Below are 25,064 nucleotides of genomic sequence, written 5' to 3'. Positions count from 1 at the left end.
TCATTAGTATGACAATACTTTTAGCTCCCAGAGGAATAACTATCTGGATGAAAGACAAAGAAAGAAAGAAAACACTACTCTTAAGCTGCAGGCAACAAATACAGTCCTTTCTGGCACAGTGGCATTTGACTGGCAACTCAAAGTCCAGGAATCACTCTACCAAAAGAGGATATCTCATGCATTTTGGTAAATATGCTCTAGCTTTCACAGTTGACACTTCTGTTAGACTTTGCTTAATTTTAAATACAAAAATCTTATGATTTATTTCCCTTGATGTTATACTGACTTGTGACTTGAGCTAGACTTCTTTTTCTTCTTTTTACTATGCTTTTTGTGTTGTTTCTTCTTCTTCTTTTTCTTGCCTTTCTCCATTGCTTTTTCTTGCTCTTCGTGTTTTCTCTTCTTTTTTGCCGGCACCTCCTCTTCATCCTCTGAATCTGCCATAGACTCAGATGACCATGACTGAGCCTCCAGACAAGCCTTCTTCCTTTTTTTGCTGAGGCTTTGAATATATTTTTCTTTCTCGGGTTCATCCTTTGATTTCTGTTTCTTTTTCAGCAATCCCTTGCTCTCTGACTCTGATCCTGACACAGAAATTTCAGATGATTTGTGAGAATGGTATTTTTTTTTCCGTCTCTTCTTTTTGTGTTTCTTTGGCTCATCCTCTGAATCTGAAGGAGTACTTGAAGAATCAGAGCTTCTTGAGGAAGATGAATAGTGGCAAGATTTCTTCTTTTTCTTTTTCCTTCTGTCTCTCTTTTTAGATGAGCTCATATTCCCACTTAATACTTTCTCTCTGCTTTTCTCAAGCTCCTTCTTCCAAGTTTGATTCATTCTTTCTTCAAATTCAGCTAAGGCCTTTGAGCCTTTCTTTTTATTTTCTAACTGTTTCTTCACTTCTTCCCAGGTGGGCCTTGGTCGATTCAGATAATCTTGGATCGTTGGGCCTGCAGATTGAGTTGGGCCTCTCCACCTGGCCATTGCTATAGGATTCATATAGGCCACTCTATTATCCCGCTTTCCCATGGTGCCAGATAGTTCTCACAGTGGATGATCAGCTTCCAGGGAGAATAAGGATAAACACAGTCCTTAAGGTCTTCCTGTGCTGATCTCCCCAGCAAACTCCATTCTATAATAGAAGCAGATAGAATTATAAAACAACTTTCATATACAACAAAGTAAACCATATGAGCTAAATTGTTCAGTGTTTATCACATAGTACAGTAGAAACTCCAAAATCTTATACTTGAAGAACAAACTATGTTATTGTAAGACTTGTACATATTATAGACACAAGAAAATGAATAAATATAAAGTTAAAAGTATTTTATAAAGTTCACGTATAATTTGGACAGGTATCTGAAGTGTTTAGTAACTACTCCATTTTATATTGCATGATGCTATTTTTTTTTCTTACATGACTTACATGGTATACTCAAGGATATTTATAGGCCTAACATATGTACAAGGCTGCTCTTCTTTTACCTAGCTAATTGCACCAAAATCTATCCCACTCCTAGACTCAAGAATTGCAACTGAAAAAAAAAAATCTTCTTTCTGGGCCGGAGAGATGGATTAGTGGTTAAGGTGCTTGCTGGCAAACCCAAAGGAACCAGGTTCAATTCCCCAGTACAAGAGTTTGTTTGCAGTAGTTGGAGGCCCTGGTGTGCCCATTCTCTCTCTCTCTCTCTTTCTCTCTCTCTCTATCTATCTCTATAGTAAAAAAAAAAAAAAAAAGTCTTTTTTTCTCAACTGTTGTATCCCAGCCTAACTAGATTATATGGTTTAAACCTGCATGATAGTAGCTGCCATTCCATTCCCTTCTCTCTAAACAACTTTTTATCAACTATTTCAGACTAGTAGCCCTTCTCAGTTGGGTTTTAATCTTTAGTATCCATTGCATGTTTATTACAAAGGGCCTGTGATTGGTTTACATTGGATTATCTCACTCAATTCCTAGAATAGAGTCTACTAAGTCCATTTCATTACTGGTGTGTTTAGTGTCTGTTTGCTGGAACATAACACTAAGCCCAAAGCAGCTGATAGGAAGAAATTATTTATTTTGGTTTTCAGTCTGGAGCCAGAGCTTCATCATGACACAGAAAGATGATCATAAAATTTGGGTATCACATCTTGCCCAAGAAGATGGAAGAAAGCAACAAGTGAGCCTTTGTAGTAGTGGAAATCTGAGGTAACAAATCTCAAGGTCTACTCCTAGCAATACACCTCTTCCAGCAGGACTCAACCTCCTAAATTACTACTATCTAGGGGCCAAGTATTCATACCACATGAGGCTACACATGAATGATTCAAACCATCAAAATTAGTATAACTAATTCACAGGTAAGTAGTGAAGCTGAGGGAATTTGAATATAATCCATAAGTGACAGCTAAAAATGATAGAATCAATATTTAAATCAAAGACTGCAACATTTTCAACCCTGCAAACATAAAACATTCTATAGCACCATTTATCAGCTTCTGAATTGGAAACCCAACTTTTATCCTTACTCTCTTTCATTTCAGGCCTATCAGAGAATCATGATAAAAACCCAGAAGCTTTATATTTTTACAAAAAATCTAATGACAATTTCTATAAAGGCATTACATGATCTTACTCGCTTTCATGTAGTCACAAACTTTTGGTTCATTGAACATACAAATGTCTAAGCTTAGAGAGCAAAGACAATTCCATTGCATCCTTCATTTCTCAGAATAAATACCAGTTCCTCAGAAAGGGAACTAGTGGGCTTATTCATAGAAAACTCCTTATATTACAAGCACAGATAGTTCAAATACTAATGATGTCATATAGATCAAACTTGCAATAAACAGGTATCTCTGTGTACAATCATCCTTATTTTCTATATCCCAGAACTTTGTTTATAACCAATTATTAAATTGGCAACCATGTTATCAATGCATGTGTGTGTGGGGGGGGGGGGGGTGTATGGGTGTGCATGCATTTGTCTTTGTCCACTTTCAAGTCATGCAGACATAGGCAAGTGAGGATAAAGGCAAGACATGGTTTGTCATACTTACTCTGATATTACTGGCTCATACAAAATACTCAATATTTATTCACTAGTAAACAAACATAAGTTGATACATGGGTGGATAATTCAGGGAGACTCTTGAGTTAAGTATTTTTGTACAGAACTTTGGAGAACAAACAAATTCACTCAGGAAATCATGAAATGTAGAGCACTTTAAGAAGCAGAAGCAATGTATGAGAACTACATAGGGTTTAAAATAGTACCCCACAGACTGGAGAGATGGTTTATCAGCTAATGTGCTTGCCTGCAAAACCAAAGGACCCAGGTTTGATTTCTCAAGGTCCATGTAAGGCACAATGTGACACATGCATCTGGAGTAAGTTAGCAGAATTTTAAGACCCTGGTGTGCCCATTCTCTCTGTCTATCTGCCTTTCCTCCCTCTTTCTCCTTCACTCTCAATAAATAAATAAATAAATAAAATTATAGAAATTAAGAAAAATTAAATAGTACCATTCAATTTGTGATGGTTGGAAGCTAAGAACAAGAGGGTGGGGATAGGAGGTAAGGCCACAAAGGTGGGAAGAAGCTTTGGAGCCCTCCCCCAAATTAATCAATAACCTTGAATTTTAAGACTGTAGGCAATGAAACCATTTTTTAAAAATTATTTTATTTTATTTATTTATTTGAGAGCAACAGACACAGAGAGAAAGACAGAGAGAGGGAGAGAGAGAGAGAATGGGCGCGCCAGGGCTTCCAGCCTCTGCAAACGAACTCCAGACGCCTGCGCCCCCTTGTGCATCTGGCTAACGTGGGACCTGGGGAACCGAGCCTCGAACTGGGGTCCTTAGGCTTCACAGGCAAGCGCTTAACCACTAAGCCATCTCTCCAGCCCAATGAAACCATTTTTGCATTCATGTTCACTACCATGAAATAATATCATTGAAAATAATGGTGTTGTGAACAAAAATGGGAAAACATATGAGGTATTTTCAAGAAAATTTTATTGAAATTAATGACTTGTGAATATGAGATGAGGGTAAAGAATTTAAGGGAAAGTTCTGGCTTGTGCCATAACATAAGAGCCATACAAAATAAATGATATCACTTAAAAAATAGACTATACTGAGAAATGTTCTAGACTCCAATTCTGACTCTTAATGGTTGAAGTATCCATATGTAGAGAATTGGATATATGATAGCTGACAGTTATAAAAATGATATGTGTTAGAGTAATAAGATCAGCAATCACTGGGTGATTATTGACGTCATGGGGAGGAAATAAAATACCTTGCAGGAAGATTTCAAATGAAATGAAAAATTTTGAGCATTGAAATCAATAAGAAATGGGTCAACAGAGCTGGGCATGGTGGCACATGTCTTTAATTCCAACACTTGGGAGGCAAAGATAGGAGGGTTGTTGTGAGTTCGAGGCCACCCTGAGACTACACAGTGAATCGCAGGTCAGCCTGAGCTACTATGAGGCCCTACCTTGGGGAAAAAAGGTTAATAGAGAAAGAAAAGTATATAATGATCATTTTTGACAATTAACCAGACTATTAGAGCTAGATAGTCACCAGAATGAAATGCCAGAGTCACAGAAACACAGGAGCAATAGAATTTTAAAGTATGCAAATAATCCTCAGAACTATATCATATTTATATTTCTCTCCAATAACAAGCCTCATTGTTACCTTTGAAAAATCAGAAAATCAATATTAGATGACATGGTTAGCCATATTAAAGGAAGTAAAATGAATAACATAAGAACATCAAATGCAAGTAAGTACAATAAAATCTCCCAGTCCTACAATGGAAGTCTCTGAGAAAAACATAGAAGAGACAATAGGATCAGAAAGACAAAATGAAGTTATGAGCAATGCAACCCTGACCAACCTATTGGTAGAACTTGCACAAAAGCAACAAAGGACCAATAATTGTGTGGACACTGCTATCACTAGACTAGACCTAATAGATAAGAAAATAGAAAGGGTCCAAACACAGTTAATGTATATAAAGGAAAGCAAAAAATGAAGAGGACCTAGCTGGGCATGGTGTCACACACCTTTAATCCCAGCACACGGGAAGAGGAAATAGGATGATCATCAAGTTCGAGACCATGCTGAGACAACATAGTGAATTCTGGGTGGGCTTGGGTTGGACCAAGACCCTACTTTGAAAAAACACACACAAAAAAATTGAGGACCTAAAAAAAAATAGCTGACTATATTAAATGAAGACATAAAAGAAATGCAAGGAGGAATTCCAAGAAGCATCAAGAAAATCAGAAAATGATGTGAAAAGGGAACTTGACAGAAGGATGGAAACCATATATAGAAAAGTAGTAGAAAATGTAAACCTAATTAAACAAGCCCAAAACTCCTTAGAGGCTCTCAAGAATAGAGTCAGCTATTTGGAGGATAGAAACCCAGAACTGGAAAACAAAACAGAAGAAACAGTTGGAAAGTGCAAAAGTTTCAGTCAGTTCAAAAATTTCCGTGAACCTAACATGAAGGAAATATGGGATACCCTCAAATGTCCTAACATTCAGGTCATGGGAATATCAGAAGGGGAAGAAATTCAGACCAAATGCTTGGAGAACTTATTCAAGAAAATAATTGAAGAAATCTCTTCCACTCTCTCTCTCTCAAAAAAAAAAAAAAAAAAAAAAAAAGCCCAAGATATAGGAAGCTAACAGAACTCCAAACAGATTGGACCAAAGGACATACTCTCCAAGACATATTGCCAGTAAGACTAACAATGATATCAAAGATAAAGTCCTAAAAGCTGCTAGGGGGAAAAAATACATCACAATTAAAGGTAACCACATCAGAATCACTTCAGACTTCTCAATGGAAACCCTAACAGCCAGAAGGGCCTTGAATGGAACACTTCAAACTCTAATAACCCATGGCTTCCAATCAAAACTACTTTACCTAGCAAAAGTATCCCTCATAATAGATGGTAAAAGAAAAACCTTCCATGTCAAAACTCAGCTTTATAAATATGAACACAAAACCAAACCTACAGAGTCCATTTCAGGAAATTCTCCATACAGAAGAATCAAACAGTCAACTTCAAGTACCTACAAGAAGCAGATCACAATAACCTAACTCTGAGAAGGCACAAAAAACTTCAAAATCTATGAAAACACTAAACCACATAAACCAACATGATATGGCAGGGATCATATCACACCTCGCAGTCATTACCTAAATATCAATGGCCTTAATTCACCCATCAAGCGATACAAGCTAATAAGGTGGATCAGAAATTTAGATACCTCAATTTACTGTCTTCAAGAAGCCCACTTCACCACTAAAGACAGACACCTCCTCAGGGTGAAAGGAGGGGAAATAATATTCCAAGCAAACTGGAATAAGAAATAAGCAGGTGTAGCCATATTAATATCAGATAAAATAGACTTCAAAAAAAAAAAAGCAAAAAAGATAAAGAAGGCCACTTCCTACTGATCAAGGGAACAGTCCAGCTAGAGGATGTTACAATCATCATTCTTTACACACCAAACACAGGTGCTCCACAATTCATAAAACAAAGCCTACTTGACAATAAAACAGAAATAAACACCAACACCATCATAGTTGGAGACTTCAATACACTATTATCAGTAATCGATAGACATCCAAACAGAAACTCAACAGGGAAGTAAGAGACTTCAACAAAACCATAGAACATTTAGCCCTAACAGATATATATAGCACATTCCACCCCAAATCCAGAGATTACACATTCTTCTCAGCAGCACACAGAACCTTCTCTAAAATACATCATATACTGTGTCACAAAGCCTGTCTCCATAGATTTAGGAAGACTGACATAGTCCCCTGCAGGATATCAGATCACAATGCTCTATTGCTAAAAAATAATAACAAAATACTCACCAAAGATCTCATTGGCTCCTGGAAACTGAACAGCACACTTTTAAACAATAAGTGGGTAGTGGAAGAAATAAAAAATGAAATAGAGAAATTTCTAGAAATGAATGACAATGAGAACACATCATACCAAAACTTATGGGACACAATTCCTTCATAAGAAAGACAGAGAAATCACAAATCAATAACCTAACCATCTACCTAAGGTTACTGGAAAAGCCAGAAGAATTCAACCCAAAAAGCTCCATATGGAAAGAAATGATTAAGATCAGAGCAGAAATTAATGAATTGGAAATTAATAAAACAATTAAGAAAATTGATGAAACAGAGTTTGTTCTTTTAAGAAATAAACAAGACTGACAAACCCCTTGCCAATTGGATCACACAAATAAAAGAAGCACTTCAAATTAACAAAATTAAAAATGAAAAATGAGAGATCACAACAGACATAAGTGAAATTGGAAGAATCATAAGGTCTTACTTCAAAAACTTCTACCCTACAAAATTGGAAAAGATGGAGGAAATGGATAAATTCCTAGATACATACCATTTACCAAAGCTAAACTCAGAGTAGATTAATCTACTAAGCAAACCTATCACACCCATCAAAATTGAAAAGGTTACAAAAAAGCTCCCCAAGAAGATGGTGGTGTAGGAACCATGCCGAAGCAGCCTCGGGGGGAAAAGGCCAAAAAAAAAAAAAAAAAAAAAAAAGTAAAATACACTCCTCTACTAAAATTTGAGATGTATAAGAAATTACCAATGGTAGCAGAGAAGTAGGAGAGATCCAGAGCATCTAGAGCCCACAGAGGCAGGCAGAAGCAGTTTCAGAAATGGGGGCACAAGGTCTGATGTGGTATCAGATCCACAGCTGCAAGGTTCAGCTTGAGCCACAGGAAAAGCAAGGTGAGGGGATTTTCCACTCACACTGGAGCTCTTCACAAACACAAGAAACCTGAAGGAAGGACTGCAGCAACCAACGGAAAAGCAGATCACAAGGGAGAGCATTATGTGGACCAGTGGGAGAACTACAGCCACCATCCACAGCCTCTCTTCCTCCACCACTAGTGCAAGTGCCAGCAAGCACCAGAGACCTATGGAAGGGAGATCAGTGCACCAAGCATTGGTGACCAGATCAGTGATCCAGCAAACCTGCCAGCCTACTTGAACCCACAGTGCATCATAAAGAGACCCATGCAGGATTGCAGCATAACTGAGACCAAAATCATCCCAAAAGGTAACTGGGATTACACCAGGTCAGTACCCACCAAATAAGCCTGGTATACAAGCTTGAATCAGAAGTGCTAATTGCACCTTCCATATCAGGAAAAATTATATGTCAAATGTGATGGATGGTTGGATTTGCCATTCTTAAATAAGTTGTATTGTGGGCTTGTTATTTGTTGCATCCTGATTTATAGTGGTTTTGTTTCCTCTTGTTTTGTTCATTAAGAAAGAGTCTCACTTGGTCACAAGTTGACTTGCAACCCTCAACAGACCAGAAATCTTAACTTCCTAGTTGACAGGATTAAGGATGTGGGGCAACACACACCCTAAGGGACTGTGACTTTGTTAGAGGATCTGGTTGTCATAATACCTACTCTTGCATAAATAAACTGTGCTGTTTTTCATTGAATGTGTACATTGTTTAGTTAAATTTTAGAGTCTGCCTATATTTTGTTCCATTCAGCCTACTTGAATATTCTCATAGCAGGTAAATCCAACATCAAGGGTCACTTTTGTAGATACTCTGAGAGTCTTAAGAGCCACACCTAGCAACTTAAGCTCCTACCCTGAAAATATGTAACATCAGACTGATTGCTAATAATACAGCAACTAACTAGGAAATCCAAGCATTAAATTAATCCTACATGCAAAATACGTACATTATAACACAAGAAACATCAGAACTCAACACAATATAAATCCACCAAAAAGTAGTAATGCATCAGAAATGAGTTCCAGTGAGAATGAGTTAAAGCAACTGCCTGAGAAAGATTTCAAATAATGATTATAAATATGCTCAAATAAATCAGAGGAAATCAAACAAATGAAAGAGAAAAATCAAAGGAATCAAAGAAGACACAGAAAGCCATTTTAATGAAGTAAAGAGGTCAATACAAGATATAAATAAGGAAATACAAAGAATAAACAAAAAACAGTTAGAATTACTAGTAATGAAGAGCAAAGTCAATGAAATTAAAAAAAAAAAAAAAAAACTTTGTAGAAAATCTCACCAGTAGAATAGATGAAGAAGAAGGCAGAATATCTAAACTAGAAGATCAGGTGGCATATCTAATACAGTCCACAAAAGAGAAAGACAAATAGAAAAGTGTGAAAGGAAATTTCAACATATGTAGGAAATTATGAAAAGGTCTAACATAAGAATTCAGGGTATAATAGAAGGAGAAGAATTTCACACCAAAGGCATTGTAGGCATTTTCAACAAAATCATACCAGAAAACTTCCCCCAAATTGTGAAAATGGTGCCAATACATATACAGAAATCCTTAAGAACACCCACCAGACAAAACCTGGAAAGAACCTCTCCTCACCATATCATAATAAAACTCCCAAATATACAAACCAAAGAAAATATATTGAAAGCAGTTAGAGAGAAAAATCAAGTTGCATACAAAGGCAAGCTCATCGGAATCACAGCAGATTACTCAACACATACTTTAAAAGCCAGAAGAGCTTAAAGTGATGTATTCCAAGTTCTGAAAGATAACAACTGTCAACCAAGGTTACCTTATCCTGCAAAGCTATCCATTTAAATAGATGGAGAAATAAAGACATTCCAAAACAAAAGCAGGATAAAGGAGTATTTGAAGACAAATCCAGCTCTACAGAAAATACTTGAAAAAATCTTACATTTTGAAGAGAAAGAAAATCACACATATAAGGAACTTGGGAAAAAAACAAACAAACCATACTCAAATACTAGGTAATATAAGATAGCAAATGAAAAACTGGAAGAACTACAAAAAATGGCAAAAATAAATAAACACCTTTCAATAATATCTATTAATATCAATAGCCTCAATGCCCCAATGAAAAGACATAGGTTTGCAGACTGGGTTAAACAGCAGGGTCCTTCAATTTGTTGCCTTCTACAACAGATGAAAACTATCTTAGGGGGAAAGAGTGAAAAATTGTGTTTAAAACAAATTAAACTAGAAAACAAGCAGGGGTTGCTGTCCTAATATCTGACAAGGTAGACTTCAGTCCAACATTAGTTAGGAAAAATAAGGAAGGTCACTTTACATTGATTAAAGGCATACTCCATCAGGAGTACATTTAATCCTAAATATATAGGTACCTAACCTGAGGGCTCCCAACTTCATCAATCAAACGATATTACAACTAAGGTCACAGATAACAGCAAGCACAGTTGTAGTGGGTGATTTCAACACCACACTCTCATCAATTGACAGGTCATCCTGGCAAAAATAAACATCTGGATTAAATGAGTTCATAGAACAAAAGGACCTAAAACATATGTACAGGACATTTCATTCAAATGCTGCAAAATACACATTCTTTTTAGTAGCACATAGAATATTCTCTAAAATAAAGTATATGTTAGGACACAAAGCAAATTTTAGCAAATACAGGAAAATTGAAATACTTTTTTGCATTCTATCTGACCATAATGGAATCAAATTACAAATCAAAAGCAAGAGAGTGATAGAGCATACAGAAAATCATGGATCCTAAACAATACACTCATAATGATGAATGGGTCAATGAAGAAAATAAAAAAAAAAACCTCATAGAGTCAAATGATAACGAGAACACAACATACTAAACCTTTGAGACATAGTGAAGGTAGTCCTAAGAGGGAAATTTTTAGCTTTAATTGCATATATAATAAAATTAGAAAGGTCTAAGTAAATGATCTAATGCTTCACCTTAAAACATTGGAAAAAGAAGAACAAAGTAAACCAAAAATCAGTAGACAGGAAGAAATAATAAAGATTAGTGCAGAAATTAATGAAATAGAAACAAACAAACAAAAAAAAAATCCAAAGAATCAATGAAACAAAGAGTTGTTTCTTTGAAAGGATAAACAAGATTGACAAACCCTTGGCAAATCTGACCAAAAGAAAGAGAGGAGACACAAATTAATAAAATTAGAGATGAAAAAGGTAACACAACAGATGCCAGAGAAATTAAAAAATCATAGGGACATACTAGAAAAGCAAATACCCCACAAAGTATGAAAATCTGAAAGAAGTGGATGATTTCCTTGATTTATATGACCTACCTAAATTAAACCAAGATGATATTAATTACTTAAATAGACCTATAACAAGCATGGAGATACAAGCAGTTATCAAAAATCTCCCAACTAAAAAACGCCCAGGCCCAGATGGATTCACTGCTGAATTTTACCAGACCTTCAGGGAAGAACTAACACCACTTCTTCTTAAGCTTTTCCATAAACTAGAAAAATAAGGAATCCTACCAAACTACTTCTATAAGGCCAGCATCACCCTGATATCAGCCAAAGATAGAACAAAAAAAGAAAATTACAGACCAATCTCCCTCATGAACATAGATGCACAAAATCTCAAAAAAATATTGGCAAACAGAATACAAGAATATATCAGAAAGATCAGGACCAAGGAGGCTTTATCCCAGAGATGCAGAGATGGTTCAAAATATGCAAATTGATAAATGTAATACATTATATAAATGTACTGAAGGACAAAAATCACATGATCATCTCATTAGGTGCAGATAAAGCATTTGACAAAACCCAATATCTCTTCATAATAAAAGTCCTACAGAGACTGGGAATAGAAGGAACATATCTCAACATTAAGGCTTTTTATGATAAGCCTACAGCTAACATATTACTAAATGGGGAAATACGAGAAGCTTTTCCACTAAAATTAGGAACAAGACAAGGGTGTCAACTGTCCCAATTTTATTTAATATAGTGCTGGAAGTTGTAGCCACAGCAATAAGGCAAGAGATGCACATGAAAGGGGTACAGATTGGAAAGGAAAAGATCAAGTTATCATTATTTGCAAGTGACATGATTCTATAAATAAAGTACCCTAAATACTCTACCAGCATACGTTAGAGCTGATAAACACCTACAGCCATGTAGCAGGATTCAAAATAAACACACAGAAATCTGTAGTCTTTCTATATGCCAACAATAAACACAAAGGGGATGAAATCCAAGAATAACTCCCATTCACAATTGCATGAACATAAGGACCTCAGAATTAACCTAACCAAGGAAGTGAAATATCTCTACAATGAAAACTTTAAAACACTCAATTGAGAAATTGCAGAAGACACTAGGAAATGAAAATTCATCCCTTGTTCTTGGATCGGATGAATCCATAGTGTGAAAATGGCAATCTTACCAAAAGCAGTCTACACATTTAATGCAATCCCCCTCAAAATTCCAATGTCATTCGTCCCAGAAAGAGAAAATCAATCCAAAAATTCATTTGGGATCATAAAACATCTCAAATATCTTGAACAATACTGTGCAACAAAAGTAAGGCTAGTGGTATCACCTGATTTTAACCTATACTACAGAACCATAGTAACAAAAACAGCATGGTGCTGGCACAAAAGTAGACATATAGATCAAGGGAACAGAATAGAGGACCCAAGTGTAAGTCTGGGTACTTATAGCCACCTGATCTTTAAAAAAAAAATGCCAAAAATACTCATTGGAGAAAAGACAGCCTCTTCAGCAAATGGTACTGGGAAAACTGGATATGTATCTGTTGAAGGATGAAAATAGGTTCTTCTTTCTCTCCATGCACAAGAATTAAGTCCAAATGCATTAAACACCTTAACATTAGACAAACATTTTGTATGGCAAAGGACACTGTGAAGCAAAGAGGAAACCTACAGAATGGGAAAAAATTCTTTGCCAGCTATACCCTATGGTGGAGGATTAATATCTAGGATATACAAAGAACTCAAAGCATTAAATTATAGGAAATCAGGCAACCCAATTAAAAATGGGTTATGGGAAGATGGCGGCGTAGGTACCACGCCAAAGCAGCCTAGGGGGGAAAAAGACCAAAAAAACTCAGCAAAATACACACTTTTACTAAAAAGTGAGGTGTATAGGAAATTGAGGCGGCAGCGGAGAAGTAGAAGAGCTATAGAACAACCAGAGCCTGCACAGGTGGGAAAAGCGGCTCCAGCGGCTCAGGCAACTCGGCCAAACGCCGCAGCCGCGGCGCAGCAGAAAGCCACCAGTATCTCGGCTCGAGCCGCAGGAAAAGCCAGGTGCGGGATCTTCCCCTCACACCGCGCTCTCCGCAACTCGGGAAACGTGAGGGGAGAGCGGCAGCGAGCAGCGGAGGAGAAGACCGCGAGGTACAAGAACACGTGGAGCAGCGAGACAACCAGAGCAGCCGCGGCTCCCTCCCCTCCCCCACCGCCTGAGCCCAGCTCCAGCGAACACAGCAGCGGCCCGGGACCCGGCTACGCCAACTTGGGCTGACAGCGGGACCCAAGCAGGAGCAGAGTTCGGCACCAACTTCAGCGGCTCCAGCACCGGTACCAGCGGCCCCAGCAGCAGCGGACCCAGGAGTGGCAGCGGCAGCAGATCCCGCAGCAGCGGCTTCGGGGGGAGCAGCGGCGGTGGTCACGGCAGCGGCAGCTTCAGCAGCGGTGGTGGCTCCGGTGGTGGCAGCTATGGGAGCAGCAGAGGCAGCAGCAGCGGCTCAGTTTGCCCCGTAGGAAAAGCAAGTGCCCAGCTCCAGAAATCAGAACAGCAGCCCGACGACCCAGGCAGCAACTTGACTGAGACCAAAATCACCCAAGGTAACTGGGATTGTACCAGGGAAGGGTCTCACTAGGACACAAGCTGACTTGGATCCCTCAACAGACCAGAAAACTAAACCTCTTTGTTGATAGAAGAGCTGGTCATTACAATAACTACTCTTGCATACATACTCGGGGCTGTTTTTGATTGAATGTGTACAGTGTTTAGTTAAATTTTAGAATCTACCTGTATTTTATTCCACTCAGCCTGCTTGAATACTCTATAGCAGGGAAACTCAACCCCTAAGAACATCTTTGTAGATACTCTGAGAGTCTTAAGAGCCACACCTAATACCTTAAGGTCCTACCCTGAAAATATATTACATCAAATCAATTGATACAGCTAAGAATACACAGCTAGCTAGAAAATCCAAGCATTAACTTAAGCCAAGATGCAAAAATATATACATTATAACACAAGAAACACTAAAAAGCAAGATGATATAAATCCACCTAAAAGTATTAATGCATCAGAAATGTCCTCCAGAGAGAAAGAGTTAGAGGAAATGCCTGAGAAAGAGTTCAAAAGAATAATTATAAATATGTTCAAAGAGGTCAAAGAACACATGAAAACAATCAAGGAAGAAATCAAAGAGGAAATCAAAGAGGAAATCAAAGGAATCAAAGAAGAGGCAGGACACCAATTTAATGAAATAAAGAAGGCAATACAAGACATAAATAGGGAAATAGAAATAATAAAGAAAAACCAGTCAGAATTACTAGCAATGAAGAACACAGTTAATGAAATAAAAAACTCTGTAGAAAATCTCACCAGTAGGATGGATGAGGGAGAGGACAGAATGTCTAAGCTAGAAGACCAGGTGGCAGACCTAATGCAGTCCAACAAAGAGAAAGACAAACTTATAGTAAAGTATGAGTGGGAATTTCAAGATATTCGGGACACTATGAAAAGATCCAATATAAGAATTCAGGGCATAGTAGAAGGAGAAGAACTCCACTCCAGAGGCATAGAAGGCATCTTCAACAAAATCATAGAGGAAAATTTCCCCCAAAATGGGAAAGAGGTGCCAATACAGATACAGGAAGCCTTTAGAACCCCAGCCAGACAAAACCCAGAAAGAACCTCTCCTAGCCATATTATAATCAAACTTCCAAACACACACACCAAAGAAAAAATATTGAAAGCAGCTAGAGAGAAAAACCAAGTTACCTACAAAAGCAAGCCCATCAGGATTACAGCAGATTATTCAACACAAACTTTTAAAGCCAGAAGGGCTTGGAGTGATATATTCCAAGTTCTGAAAGATAACAACTGTCAACCAAGACTACTTTATCCTGCAAAGTTATCCATTCAAATAGGTGGAGAAATAAAGTCATTCCATGACAAAAGCAGGTTAAAGGAGTATTTGAAGACAAAACCAGCTCTACATAAAATACTTGATAGAATCCTCCATGCTGAACAAAAGGAAAAGCACACATATAAGGAACCTAGAAAAAACAAGCTATACTCAAATACCAGTTAACAGAAGAGAGCACAGATAGAACCAGTAACACACACACACACACACACACACACACACACACACACACAAATGGCAAACATAAATACACACCTTTCAATAATATCTCTTAATATTAACGGTCTCAATGCCCCAACGAAAAGACATAGATTTGCAGACTGGGTTAAAAAGCAGGATCCTACAATTTGTTGTCTCCAAGAAACTCACCTTTCTACAAAGGATAGACATTATCTTAGGGTGAAAGGTTGGAAAATGGTGTTTCAAGCAAATGGGCCTAGAAAACAAGCAGGGGTTGCTATCCTAATATCAGACAGGGTAGACTTTAGTCCGACGTTAGTCAAGAAAGATAAGGAAGGTCTCTTTATATTGATTAAGGGCACACTCCAACAGGAGGACATTACAATCCTAAATATATATGCACCTAACATGGGGGCTCCCAAATTCGTCAAACAAACACTATTAGAACTAAGGTCACAGATAACACCAAACACAGTGGTGGTGGGTGACTTTAACACCCCACTCTCATCAATTGACAGGTCATCCCGAGAAAGAATAAACAGAGAGGCATCTGGACTAAATGAGGTCTTAGAAGGAAGGGACCTAACAGATATATACAGGACATTTCATCCAAAGGCTACAGAATATACATTCTTTTCAGCAGCACATGGAACATTCTCTAAAATAGACCATATATTAGGACATAAAGCAAATCTTAACAAATTCAGGAAAATTGAAATAATTCCTTGCATTCTATCTGACCACAATGGAATTAAACTACAAATCAGTAGCAAGAAAGGCTATAGAGCATACACAAAATCATGGAAACTAAACAATACACTACTAAATGATGAGTGGGTCAATGAAGAAATCAAAAAGGAAATCAAAAAATTTATAGAGTCAAATGATAATGAGAACACAACATACCAAAATCTCTGGGACACAATGAAGGCAGTTCTAAGGGGTAAATTTATAGCCTTAAGTGCCTATAGTAAGAAATTAGAAAGGTCGCAAGTAAACGACCTAATGCTTCACCTTAAAGCCTTGGAAAAAGGAGAACAAGGCAAACCAAAAATTAGTAGACGGGAAGAAATAATAAAGATTAGGGCAGAAATTAATGAAATAGAAACAAAAAGAACAATCCAAAGAATTAATGAAACAAAGAGTTGGTTCTTTGAAAGGATAAACAAGATTGATAAACCCTTAGCAAATCTGACCAAAAGAAAGAGAGAAGAGACACAAATTAATAAAATCAGAGATGAACAAGGCAACATCACAACAGATTCCAGAGAAATTCAAAAAATCATAGGGACATACTACAAAAGCATATACTGCACAAAGTATGAAAATCTGAAAGAAATGGATGATTTCCTTGATCTATATGACCTACCTAAATTAAATCAAAATGAGATTAATCACTTAAATAGACCTATAACAAACATGGAGATCCGAACAGTTATCAATAATCTCCCAACTAAAAAAAGCCCAGGCCCGGATGGATTCACTGCTGAATTTTACCAGACTTTTAAGGAAGAGCTAACACCATTGCTTCTTAAGCTTTTACAGGAAATAGAAAAAGAAGGAATTCTACCAAACTCCTTCTATGAGGCCAGCATCACCCTGATACCAAAACCAGGCAAAGATAGAACAAAAAAAGAAAATTACAGACCAATCTCCCTCATGAACATAGATGCAAATATTCTCAACAAAATATTGGCAAACAGAATACAAGAGTATATCAAAAAGGTCATTCACCCTGACCAAGTAGGCTTTATCCCAGAGATGCAGGGATGGTTCAACATACGCAAATCTATAAATGTAATACATTACATAAATGGGTTGAAGGACAAAAATCACATGATCATCTCATTAGATGCAGAGAAAGCATTTGACAAAATCCAACATCCCTTCATGATAAAAGTCCTACAGAGACTGGGAATAGAAGGAACATATCTCAATATAATAAAGGCTATTTATGACAAGCCTACAGCCAACATATTACTAAATGGGGAAAAACTGGAAGCTTTTCCACTAAAATCAGGAACAAGACAAGGGTGTCCACTGTCCCCACTTTTATTTAATATAGTTTTGGAAGTCTTAGCCATAGCAATAAGGCAAGAGACACACATAAAAGGGATACAAATTGGAAAGGAAGAAATTAAGTTATCATTACTTGCAGATGACATGATTCTATACATAAAGGACCCTAGAGACTCTACTAGCAAGCTGTTAGAGCTGATCAAAACCTACAGCAATGTAGCAGGATACAAAATAAATACACAGAAATCAGTAGCCTTCATATATGCTAACAACAAACACACAGAGGATGAAATCAGAGAATCACTCCCATTCAAAATTGCATCAAAAAAAATAAAATACCTTGGAATAAACCTAACCAAGGAAGTAAAGAATCTATACAATGAGAACTTTAAAACACTCAAGCGAGAAATTGCAGAAGACACTAGAAAGTGGAGAAACATCCCTTGTTCCTGGATTGGAAGAATCAACATCGTGAAAATGGCAATCTTACCTAAAACAATCTACACATTTAATGCAATCCCTATCAAAATTCCAAAGGCTTTCTTCATGGAAATAGAAAAAACAATCCAAAAATTCATTTGGAATCACAAAAAACCTCGAATATCTAAAATAATACTGAGCAACAAAAAAGAGGCTGGTGGTATCACCATACCTGATTTTAACCTATACTACAGAGCCATAGTAACAAAAACAGCATGGTACTGGCACAAAAACAGACATGTAGATCAGTGGAACAGAATAGAGGACCCAGATGTAAGCCCAAGTAGCTATAGCCACCTGATATTCGATAAAAATGCCAAAAATACTCATTGGAGAAGAGACAGCCTCTTCAGCAAATGGTGTTTTGAAAACTGGATAAATATCTGCAGAAGGATGAAAATAGATTCTTCTCTCTCACCATGCACAAGAATTAAGTCCAAATGGATTAAAGACCTTAACATCAGACCGGAAACTTTGAAACTGCTAGAGGAAAAAGTAGGGGAAACCCTTCAACATATTGGTCTTGGCAAAGACTTTCTGAATACAACCCCAATTGCTCAGGCAATAAAACCACAGATTAACCACTGGGACCTAATGAAATTACAAAGATTTTGCACTGCAAAGGACACAGTGAAAAAAGCAAAGAGGCAACCTACAGAATGGGAAAAAATCTTCGCCAGCTATATATCTGATAGAGGATTAATATCTAGGATATACAAAGAACTCAAAAAGTTAAATAATAAGGAATCAAACAAGCCAATCAAAAAATGGGCTATGGAGCTAAATAGAGAGTTCTCAAAGGAAGAAATACGAATGGCATATAAGCATCTTAAAAAATGTTCTACGTCACTAGTCATCAGGGAAATGCAGATTAAAACTACATTGAGATTCCATCTCACTCCTGTCAGATTGGCCACCATCATGAAAACAAATGATCATAAATGTTGGCGGGGATGTGGAAAAAAAGGAACCCTTCTGCACTGCTGGTGGGAATGCAATCTGGTCCAGCCATTGTGGAAAACAGTGTGGAGGTTCCTAAAACAGCTAGAGATTGATTTACCATATGACCCAGCTATAGCGCTCCTAGGCATATATCCAAAGGACTCATCTTATTTCCTTAGAAGTACATGCTCAACCATGTTTATTGCTGCTCAATTTATAATAGCTGGGAAATGGAACCAGCCTAGATGTCCATCAACAGATGAGTGGATAATGAAGATGTGGTACATTTATACAATGGAGTTCTACTCAGCGGTAAAGAAAAATGAAGTTATGAAATTTGCAGAAAAATGGATGGACCTGGAAAGTATTATACTAAGTCAGGTAACCCAGGCCCAGAAAGCAAGCGCCACATGTCCTCTCTCATATGTGGATCCTAGCTACAGATGACTGGGCTTCTGCGTGAGAATGAAAATACTTAGTAGCAGAGGCCAGTAAGTTGAAAAGGAGACATAAAGGGTGGAGAAAGGAAGGGAGGAGGATACTTAATAGGTTGATATTGTATATATGTAATTACAATGATTGTAATGGGGAGGTAATATGATGGAGAATGGAATTTCAAATGGGAAAGTGTGGGGGTGGGGAGGGAGGGAATTACCATGGGATATATTTTATAATCATGAAAAATGTTAATAAAAATTAAAAAAAAAAGGGTTATGGAATTATACAGAGTTCTCCAAAGAAGAAATACAGATAGCATATAGGCATCTAAAAAAAGTTCTACATCCCTATTCATCACAGAAATGCAGATTAAAACTACATTGAGATTCCATATCAGTCCTGTCAGATTGGCTGCCATCATGTAAAGAAATGACCATAAATGCTGGCAAGGATGCAGAAAAAGAGGAACCCTTCTACACTGTTGGGGGGAATGCAATCTGGTCAAGCCATCGTAGAAATCAGTGTGGAGGTTCCTAAGACAGCTAAAAATAGAACTACCATACACCCCAGCTATAGCACTCCTAGGCATATATCCTAATTATCTCATTACCTTAGAGATAATTGCTCAACCATGTTTATTGCTGCTCAATTGACAATAGCTGGGAAATGGGACCAGCCTAGATGTCCCTCAACTGATGAGTGGAAAATGAAGATCTGGCACATTTATACAATGGAGTTCTACTCAGTGGTAAAGAAAAATGAAGCAATGAAATTTTCAGGAAAATGGATGGATCTGGAAATGATTATACTAAGTGAGGTAACCCAGGCCCAGAAAGCCAAATGTCACGTGTTCTCTGTCATATGTGGATCCTAGCTACAGATGATTGGACTTCTGTTTGAATGAGAATCAAACTCAGTAGCAAAGGCCAATAAGCTACAAAACAGATATAAATGGAAGAGAAAGGAAGAGACGGGGTACTTAATACCATGGAATTGTAAATATGTGAGTAGAAGAATAGATTAATGGGGGTGAAAAGGGCAAAATAAGTTCAGGGGAAGAGAAAAAGCAAATATGGAGGGAGGGCTAATCAAAATCTAAGAGGATATAAATAAATCATATTGAAGCCTTTTTTTTTTTTTTGACAATGGAACATGCAGGAGCCTTAAATTCTAACTAGAGACTTCAAGCCAAGATGGCAACTGCTTAGCTGTGCTGCAAATCCCGGGGAAAGATAAGCAAGACATTACAGTTTTTTCTGGGTCTTTTTGTCAGTGGGAGGGCATAGAGGGGGAAAAACAGGGAATCGCAGATCCCCTTGCGGCCGGGTAGAACACCGATTCCACCAAATATCTGGGCACCCTGTCACCGTGATCAGTTGCAGTGCCCCATCCCATGCCTGTCCTGCGCCCATCCCACACCCAGTCCTGCACCCCGTCGGGGCATCACATCCTGCGCCCTGTCCCATGCCCTGTCCCATGCCCCATCACAGTGCCATCCCCCATTCTCCTGTGGTGGGGGAGTGCAGACTGTTTCCAGGTCCTAGTGTTCCCAGCCAGAGTTTGGGCTGCTTCGGGGCTTGGTAACTCACCCCCCCCCCGCAAGCTCAAATGCAGACAGCTTTGGTGCATTACCACTTAAGAATTCAGGCAACTTTTGTGCCCTGGTCAGGTAGTAGATAGGCAGCTTTGGCAAGTGGGAACCAGAGCCCAGGCTGCTTGACAACTGCCTCAGGCTGCCTCAGATTTCCATTGCGCTAGAGCCCAGGCTGATCCATCCACCTACGTGCCCACACACTGTCATGGCATGGGCAAACCACAGCACAAAAGAAATAAAATGAAAAATCAAATACAAGAAAATCCAGTTAGATCACCTAGTCCTACAATGATAATACATCTAACCAAAACATAGAAGAATCATCAGGGTCAAAACATAAACATGAAGTGATGAGCAATGCAACCCTGACCAACCTACTGATAGAAATTGCAGGAAAGCAACAAAGGACCAACAATCATGTGGATGCTACCATCACTAAGCTAGAATAAATTGATAAGATATTGGAAGGAGTTTAAAGAGAATTAAGTAATTTGAAAGAAAGTGAAAAAAAAAAGAGGACCTTAAATATCAGCTGGCCATACTAAATGAAGACATAAAGAAATGCAAGGATGAATTCCAAGAATCATCAAGAAAATCAGAAAATGATGTGAAAAGGGAGATCAACAGAGCAATGGAAATGATACATAGAAAAGCAGTACAAAATGCAAACTTAATTGAACAAGTCCAACACTCTCTAGAGGCTATCAAAAATAGAGTCAGTAAAATAGAGGATAGAAATTCTGATCTGGAAGACAAAATGGAAGAAATGGTTTGAGAGTTCAAAGACTTCAGTAAGTTCAAAAGTTCCTGCAAACAGAACATGAGAGAATTGTGGGATACACTTAAGCATTCTAATATCAAAATCATTGGAATACCAGAAGGACAAGAATTTCAAACCAAAGTCATGGAGAACTTATTTAACAAAATAATTGAAGAAAACATCCCCAGTTTCTTAAAAGAAAGGCCCATCAAGATACAAGAAGCCAACAGACTCCAAACAGACTGGACCAAAAGAGCAACTCCCCAAGACATATTATCATTAAGACTCTAAACATTGACACCAAAGAGAAAATCCTAAAAGCAGCTAGGGAAAAACAGCACACCACTCTCAAAGGTAACCCCATGAGAATTACTTCAGACTTCTCAATGGAAACCCTGAAAGCTAGAAGGGCCTGGAATGAAACACTCCAAAATCTAAGAACCTATGGCTTCCAACCCAAACTACTTTACCCGGCAAAAGTATCCCTCATAATGGATGGTGAAAGAAAAACTTTCCATGACAAAACTCAGCTTTACAATTATATGAACACAAAACCAAACATACAGAGAGTATTTAAGGAAATTCTCCACAGAGAAGAAGCAAAAAACCAAACTCAACTGCCTACAAGAAGCAGATAAACAATAACCAAACTCAGAGTAGGCACAAAAAACATCAAAACCTATGAAAACACCAACAGTCATCTACCATCACAATATGGCAGGGATCAAATTAAATTTCACAGTCATTACCCTAAATATTAATGGCCTTAATGCACCCATCAAGAGACACAAGCTAACAGGATGGATCAAAAAATTAGACCCCTCAATCTGTTGCCTTCAAGAAACCCATCTTACCACTAAAGACAGACACCTCCTCAGGGTGAAAGGGTGGAAAAAAATATCCCAAGCAAATGGGAATAAGAAACAAGCAGGTGTAGCTATAGTAATATCAGATAACATAGACTTCAAACCAAAAATAATCAAAATAGACAAAGAAGTCCACTTCTTACTTATCAAGGGAACAATCTCCATCAAGAGGATATTAGAATCATAAATCTGTATGCACCAAACACAGGGACACCACAATTCATAAAAGAAAACCTACTTGACAATAAAACAGAACTAACCTCCAACACCATCATAGCTGGGGACTTTAATACACCTTTATCAGTAATAGATCATCCAAACAAAAACTCAACTGGGAAGTAAGAGAGCTCAACAAAACCACAGAGCACTTAGACCTAACAGACATCTACAGAACTTTCCACCCCAAATCCACAGACTACACATTCTTCTCAGCAGCCCATGGAACACTCGCTAAAATAGACCATATACTGGGTCACAAGACTGCCTCCACATATTTGGGGAAATTGACATAATTCCCTGTGTGATATCAGATCACAATGTAATATTTCTAGAAATCAACAACAAAAGATACACCAAGAATCCCAAGGGCACCTCGGAACTGAAGAGCACACTCTTAAACAATAAATGGATAGTGGATGAAATAAAAAATGAAATTTCAGGTCTGGAGAGATGGCTTAGGGGTTAAGCGCTTGCCTATGAAGCCTAAGGACCCCAGTTCGAGGCTCGGTTCCCCAGGTCCCACGTTAGCCAGATGCACAAGGGGGCGCACGTGTCTGGAGTTCGTTTGCAGAGGCTGGAAGCCCTGGCGCACCCATTCTCTCTCTCTCCCTCTATCTGTCTTTCTCTCTGTGTCTGTCGCTCTCAAACAAATAAATTAAAAAATTTAAAAAAAAATGAAATTTCAAAATTCCTGGAATTGAATGACAATGAGCACACATAATACCAAAACTTATGGGACACAATGAAGGTGGTCCTCAGGGGAAAATTCATAGCACTCAATGCCTTCATAAAAAAGACAAAGAGATCCCAAATCAATAACCTAACCGTCCACTGAAAGGCACTGGCAAAACAAGAAAAATCCAACCCAAAGAGCTCCAGAAGGAGAGAAAAAATTAAAATCATAGCAGAAATTAATGAATTGGAAACCAAGGAAACAATTAAGATAATTAACAAAACAACGAAAAAATAAGCAAGATCCACAAACCCCTGGCCAATTTGATCAAGCAAAAAAAGGAGAAGCTTCAAATTAACAAAATTCAAAACAAAAAAGTAGAGATCACAACAGACAGAAGTAAAATTGGGAGCATCATCAGGATTTATTTCAAAAACCTCTACTCCACAAAACTGGATAATGTGTAGGAGATGGATAAATTCCTAGGTGCATACCATCTATCAAAGCTAAACTCAGAGCAGATTAATCACCTCAATGAACCCATCACACTCATGGAGATTGAAAAAGTAATAAAATCCTCCTCAAAAAGAAGAGTCCAGGAACAGATGGTTTCTCCGCTGAATTATATCATGGAAGAACACAAACAAATCTTCCTAAAACTGTGCCACACAATTGAAGAACAGGTAAAGCTATCCAACTCCTTTTATGAAGCTGGTATCACCCTAATTCCAAAACCAGGCAGAGATACCACAAGAAAAGAAAACTACTGGCCTATTTCCATAATGAACTTAGATTCAAAGATCCTGAACAAAATCTTCGCAAACCAAATCTGACAACATATCAAAAGCATCATCCACCCTGACCAAGTGGGATTCATCCCAGGAACACAAGGGTGGTTCAACATATGGAAATGTAACAATGTAATACACCACATAAACAAGGTTAACCATAAAAACCTCATGATCATTTCGATAGATGCAGAAAAGGCCTTTGACATGATCAAAACTTTGGAGAGAATTGGCATAGTTGGTACATATCTTAACATAATATAGGCAATATACAAAGCCCCGAAGGCCCAAATAATACTTAATGGAGATAAACTGGTGGAATTCCCATTAAGATCAGGAACAAGACAGGGTTGTCCTCTCTCACCTCTGCTTTTCAGTATAGTACTGGAAGTCCAAGCTCAAGCAATAAGATAGGAGAAGGAAATAAAAGGGACACAATGTGGAAATGAGGAAGTTAGCTGTATTCACTGATGACATGATTGTATATGTAAGAGACCCAAGAAACCCCATCCCAAAACTCTTGAAGGTCATTGACTCCTAAGCAAAGTAGCAGGATGCAAAATCAATACACAAAAATCAGTAGCATTTTTATATGCAAATGCCAAAGATACAGAAAAAGAAATAAGGAACATAGTCCCATTTTCAATAGCAACTAAAAAAAATAAAATACCTTGAAATAATGTTAACCAAGGAAGTGAAAGATCTATACAACGAAAACATAAAAACAGGGCTGGAGAGATGGCTTAGCGGTTAAGCGCTTGCCTGTGAAGCCTAAGGACCCCGGTTCGAGGCTCGGTTCCCCAGGTCCCACATTAGCCAGATGCACAAGGGGGCACACACATCTGGAGTTTGTTTGCAGAGGCTGGAAGCCCTGGCGCACCCATTCTCTCTCTCTCCCTCTATCTGTCTTTCTCTCTGTATCTGTCACTCTCAAATAAAAGTAAATTTAAAAATTTTAAAAAAAGAAAACATAAAAACACTCAAAAAAGAAATTGAGGAGGACTTGAGAAAATGGAATGACCTCCTGTGCTACTGGGTAGGCAGAATTAACATTGTGAAGATGACAATCCTACCAAAGGAAAT

General features: G+C 37.9%; 1 protein-coding gene across 1 annotated transcript in view; it reads right to left on the bottom strand.

Moving 5' to 3' along the window:
* Window positions 1–274: 274 nt before the first annotated feature.
* Window positions 275–25,064, bottom strand: part of LOC101615656 (protein FAM133A) — a 70,376-nt gene continuing 45,586 nt past the window's right edge. Inside the window, exon 3 of the mRNA XM_004666753.2 lies at window positions 275–1,129. Coding sequence (XP_004666810.1) covers window positions 277–1,026 — 750 coding nt within the window. The 5' untranslated portion in view covers window positions 1,027–1,129 and the 3' untranslated portion in view covers window positions 275–276. The remainder of the gene's footprint in view (window positions 1,130–25,064) is intronic.

Source organism: Jaculus jaculus, chromosome X (genome assembly GCF_020740685.1).
Source record: "Jaculus jaculus isolate mJacJac1 chromosome X, mJacJac1.mat.Y.cur, whole genome shotgun sequence".
Classification (NCBI taxonomy): domain Eukaryota; kingdom Metazoa; phylum Chordata; class Mammalia; order Rodentia; family Dipodidae; genus Jaculus; species Jaculus jaculus.
The sequence above is the reverse complement of the archived record's forward strand: the minus strand, read 5'-3'. Positions and strand labels throughout refer to the sequence as shown.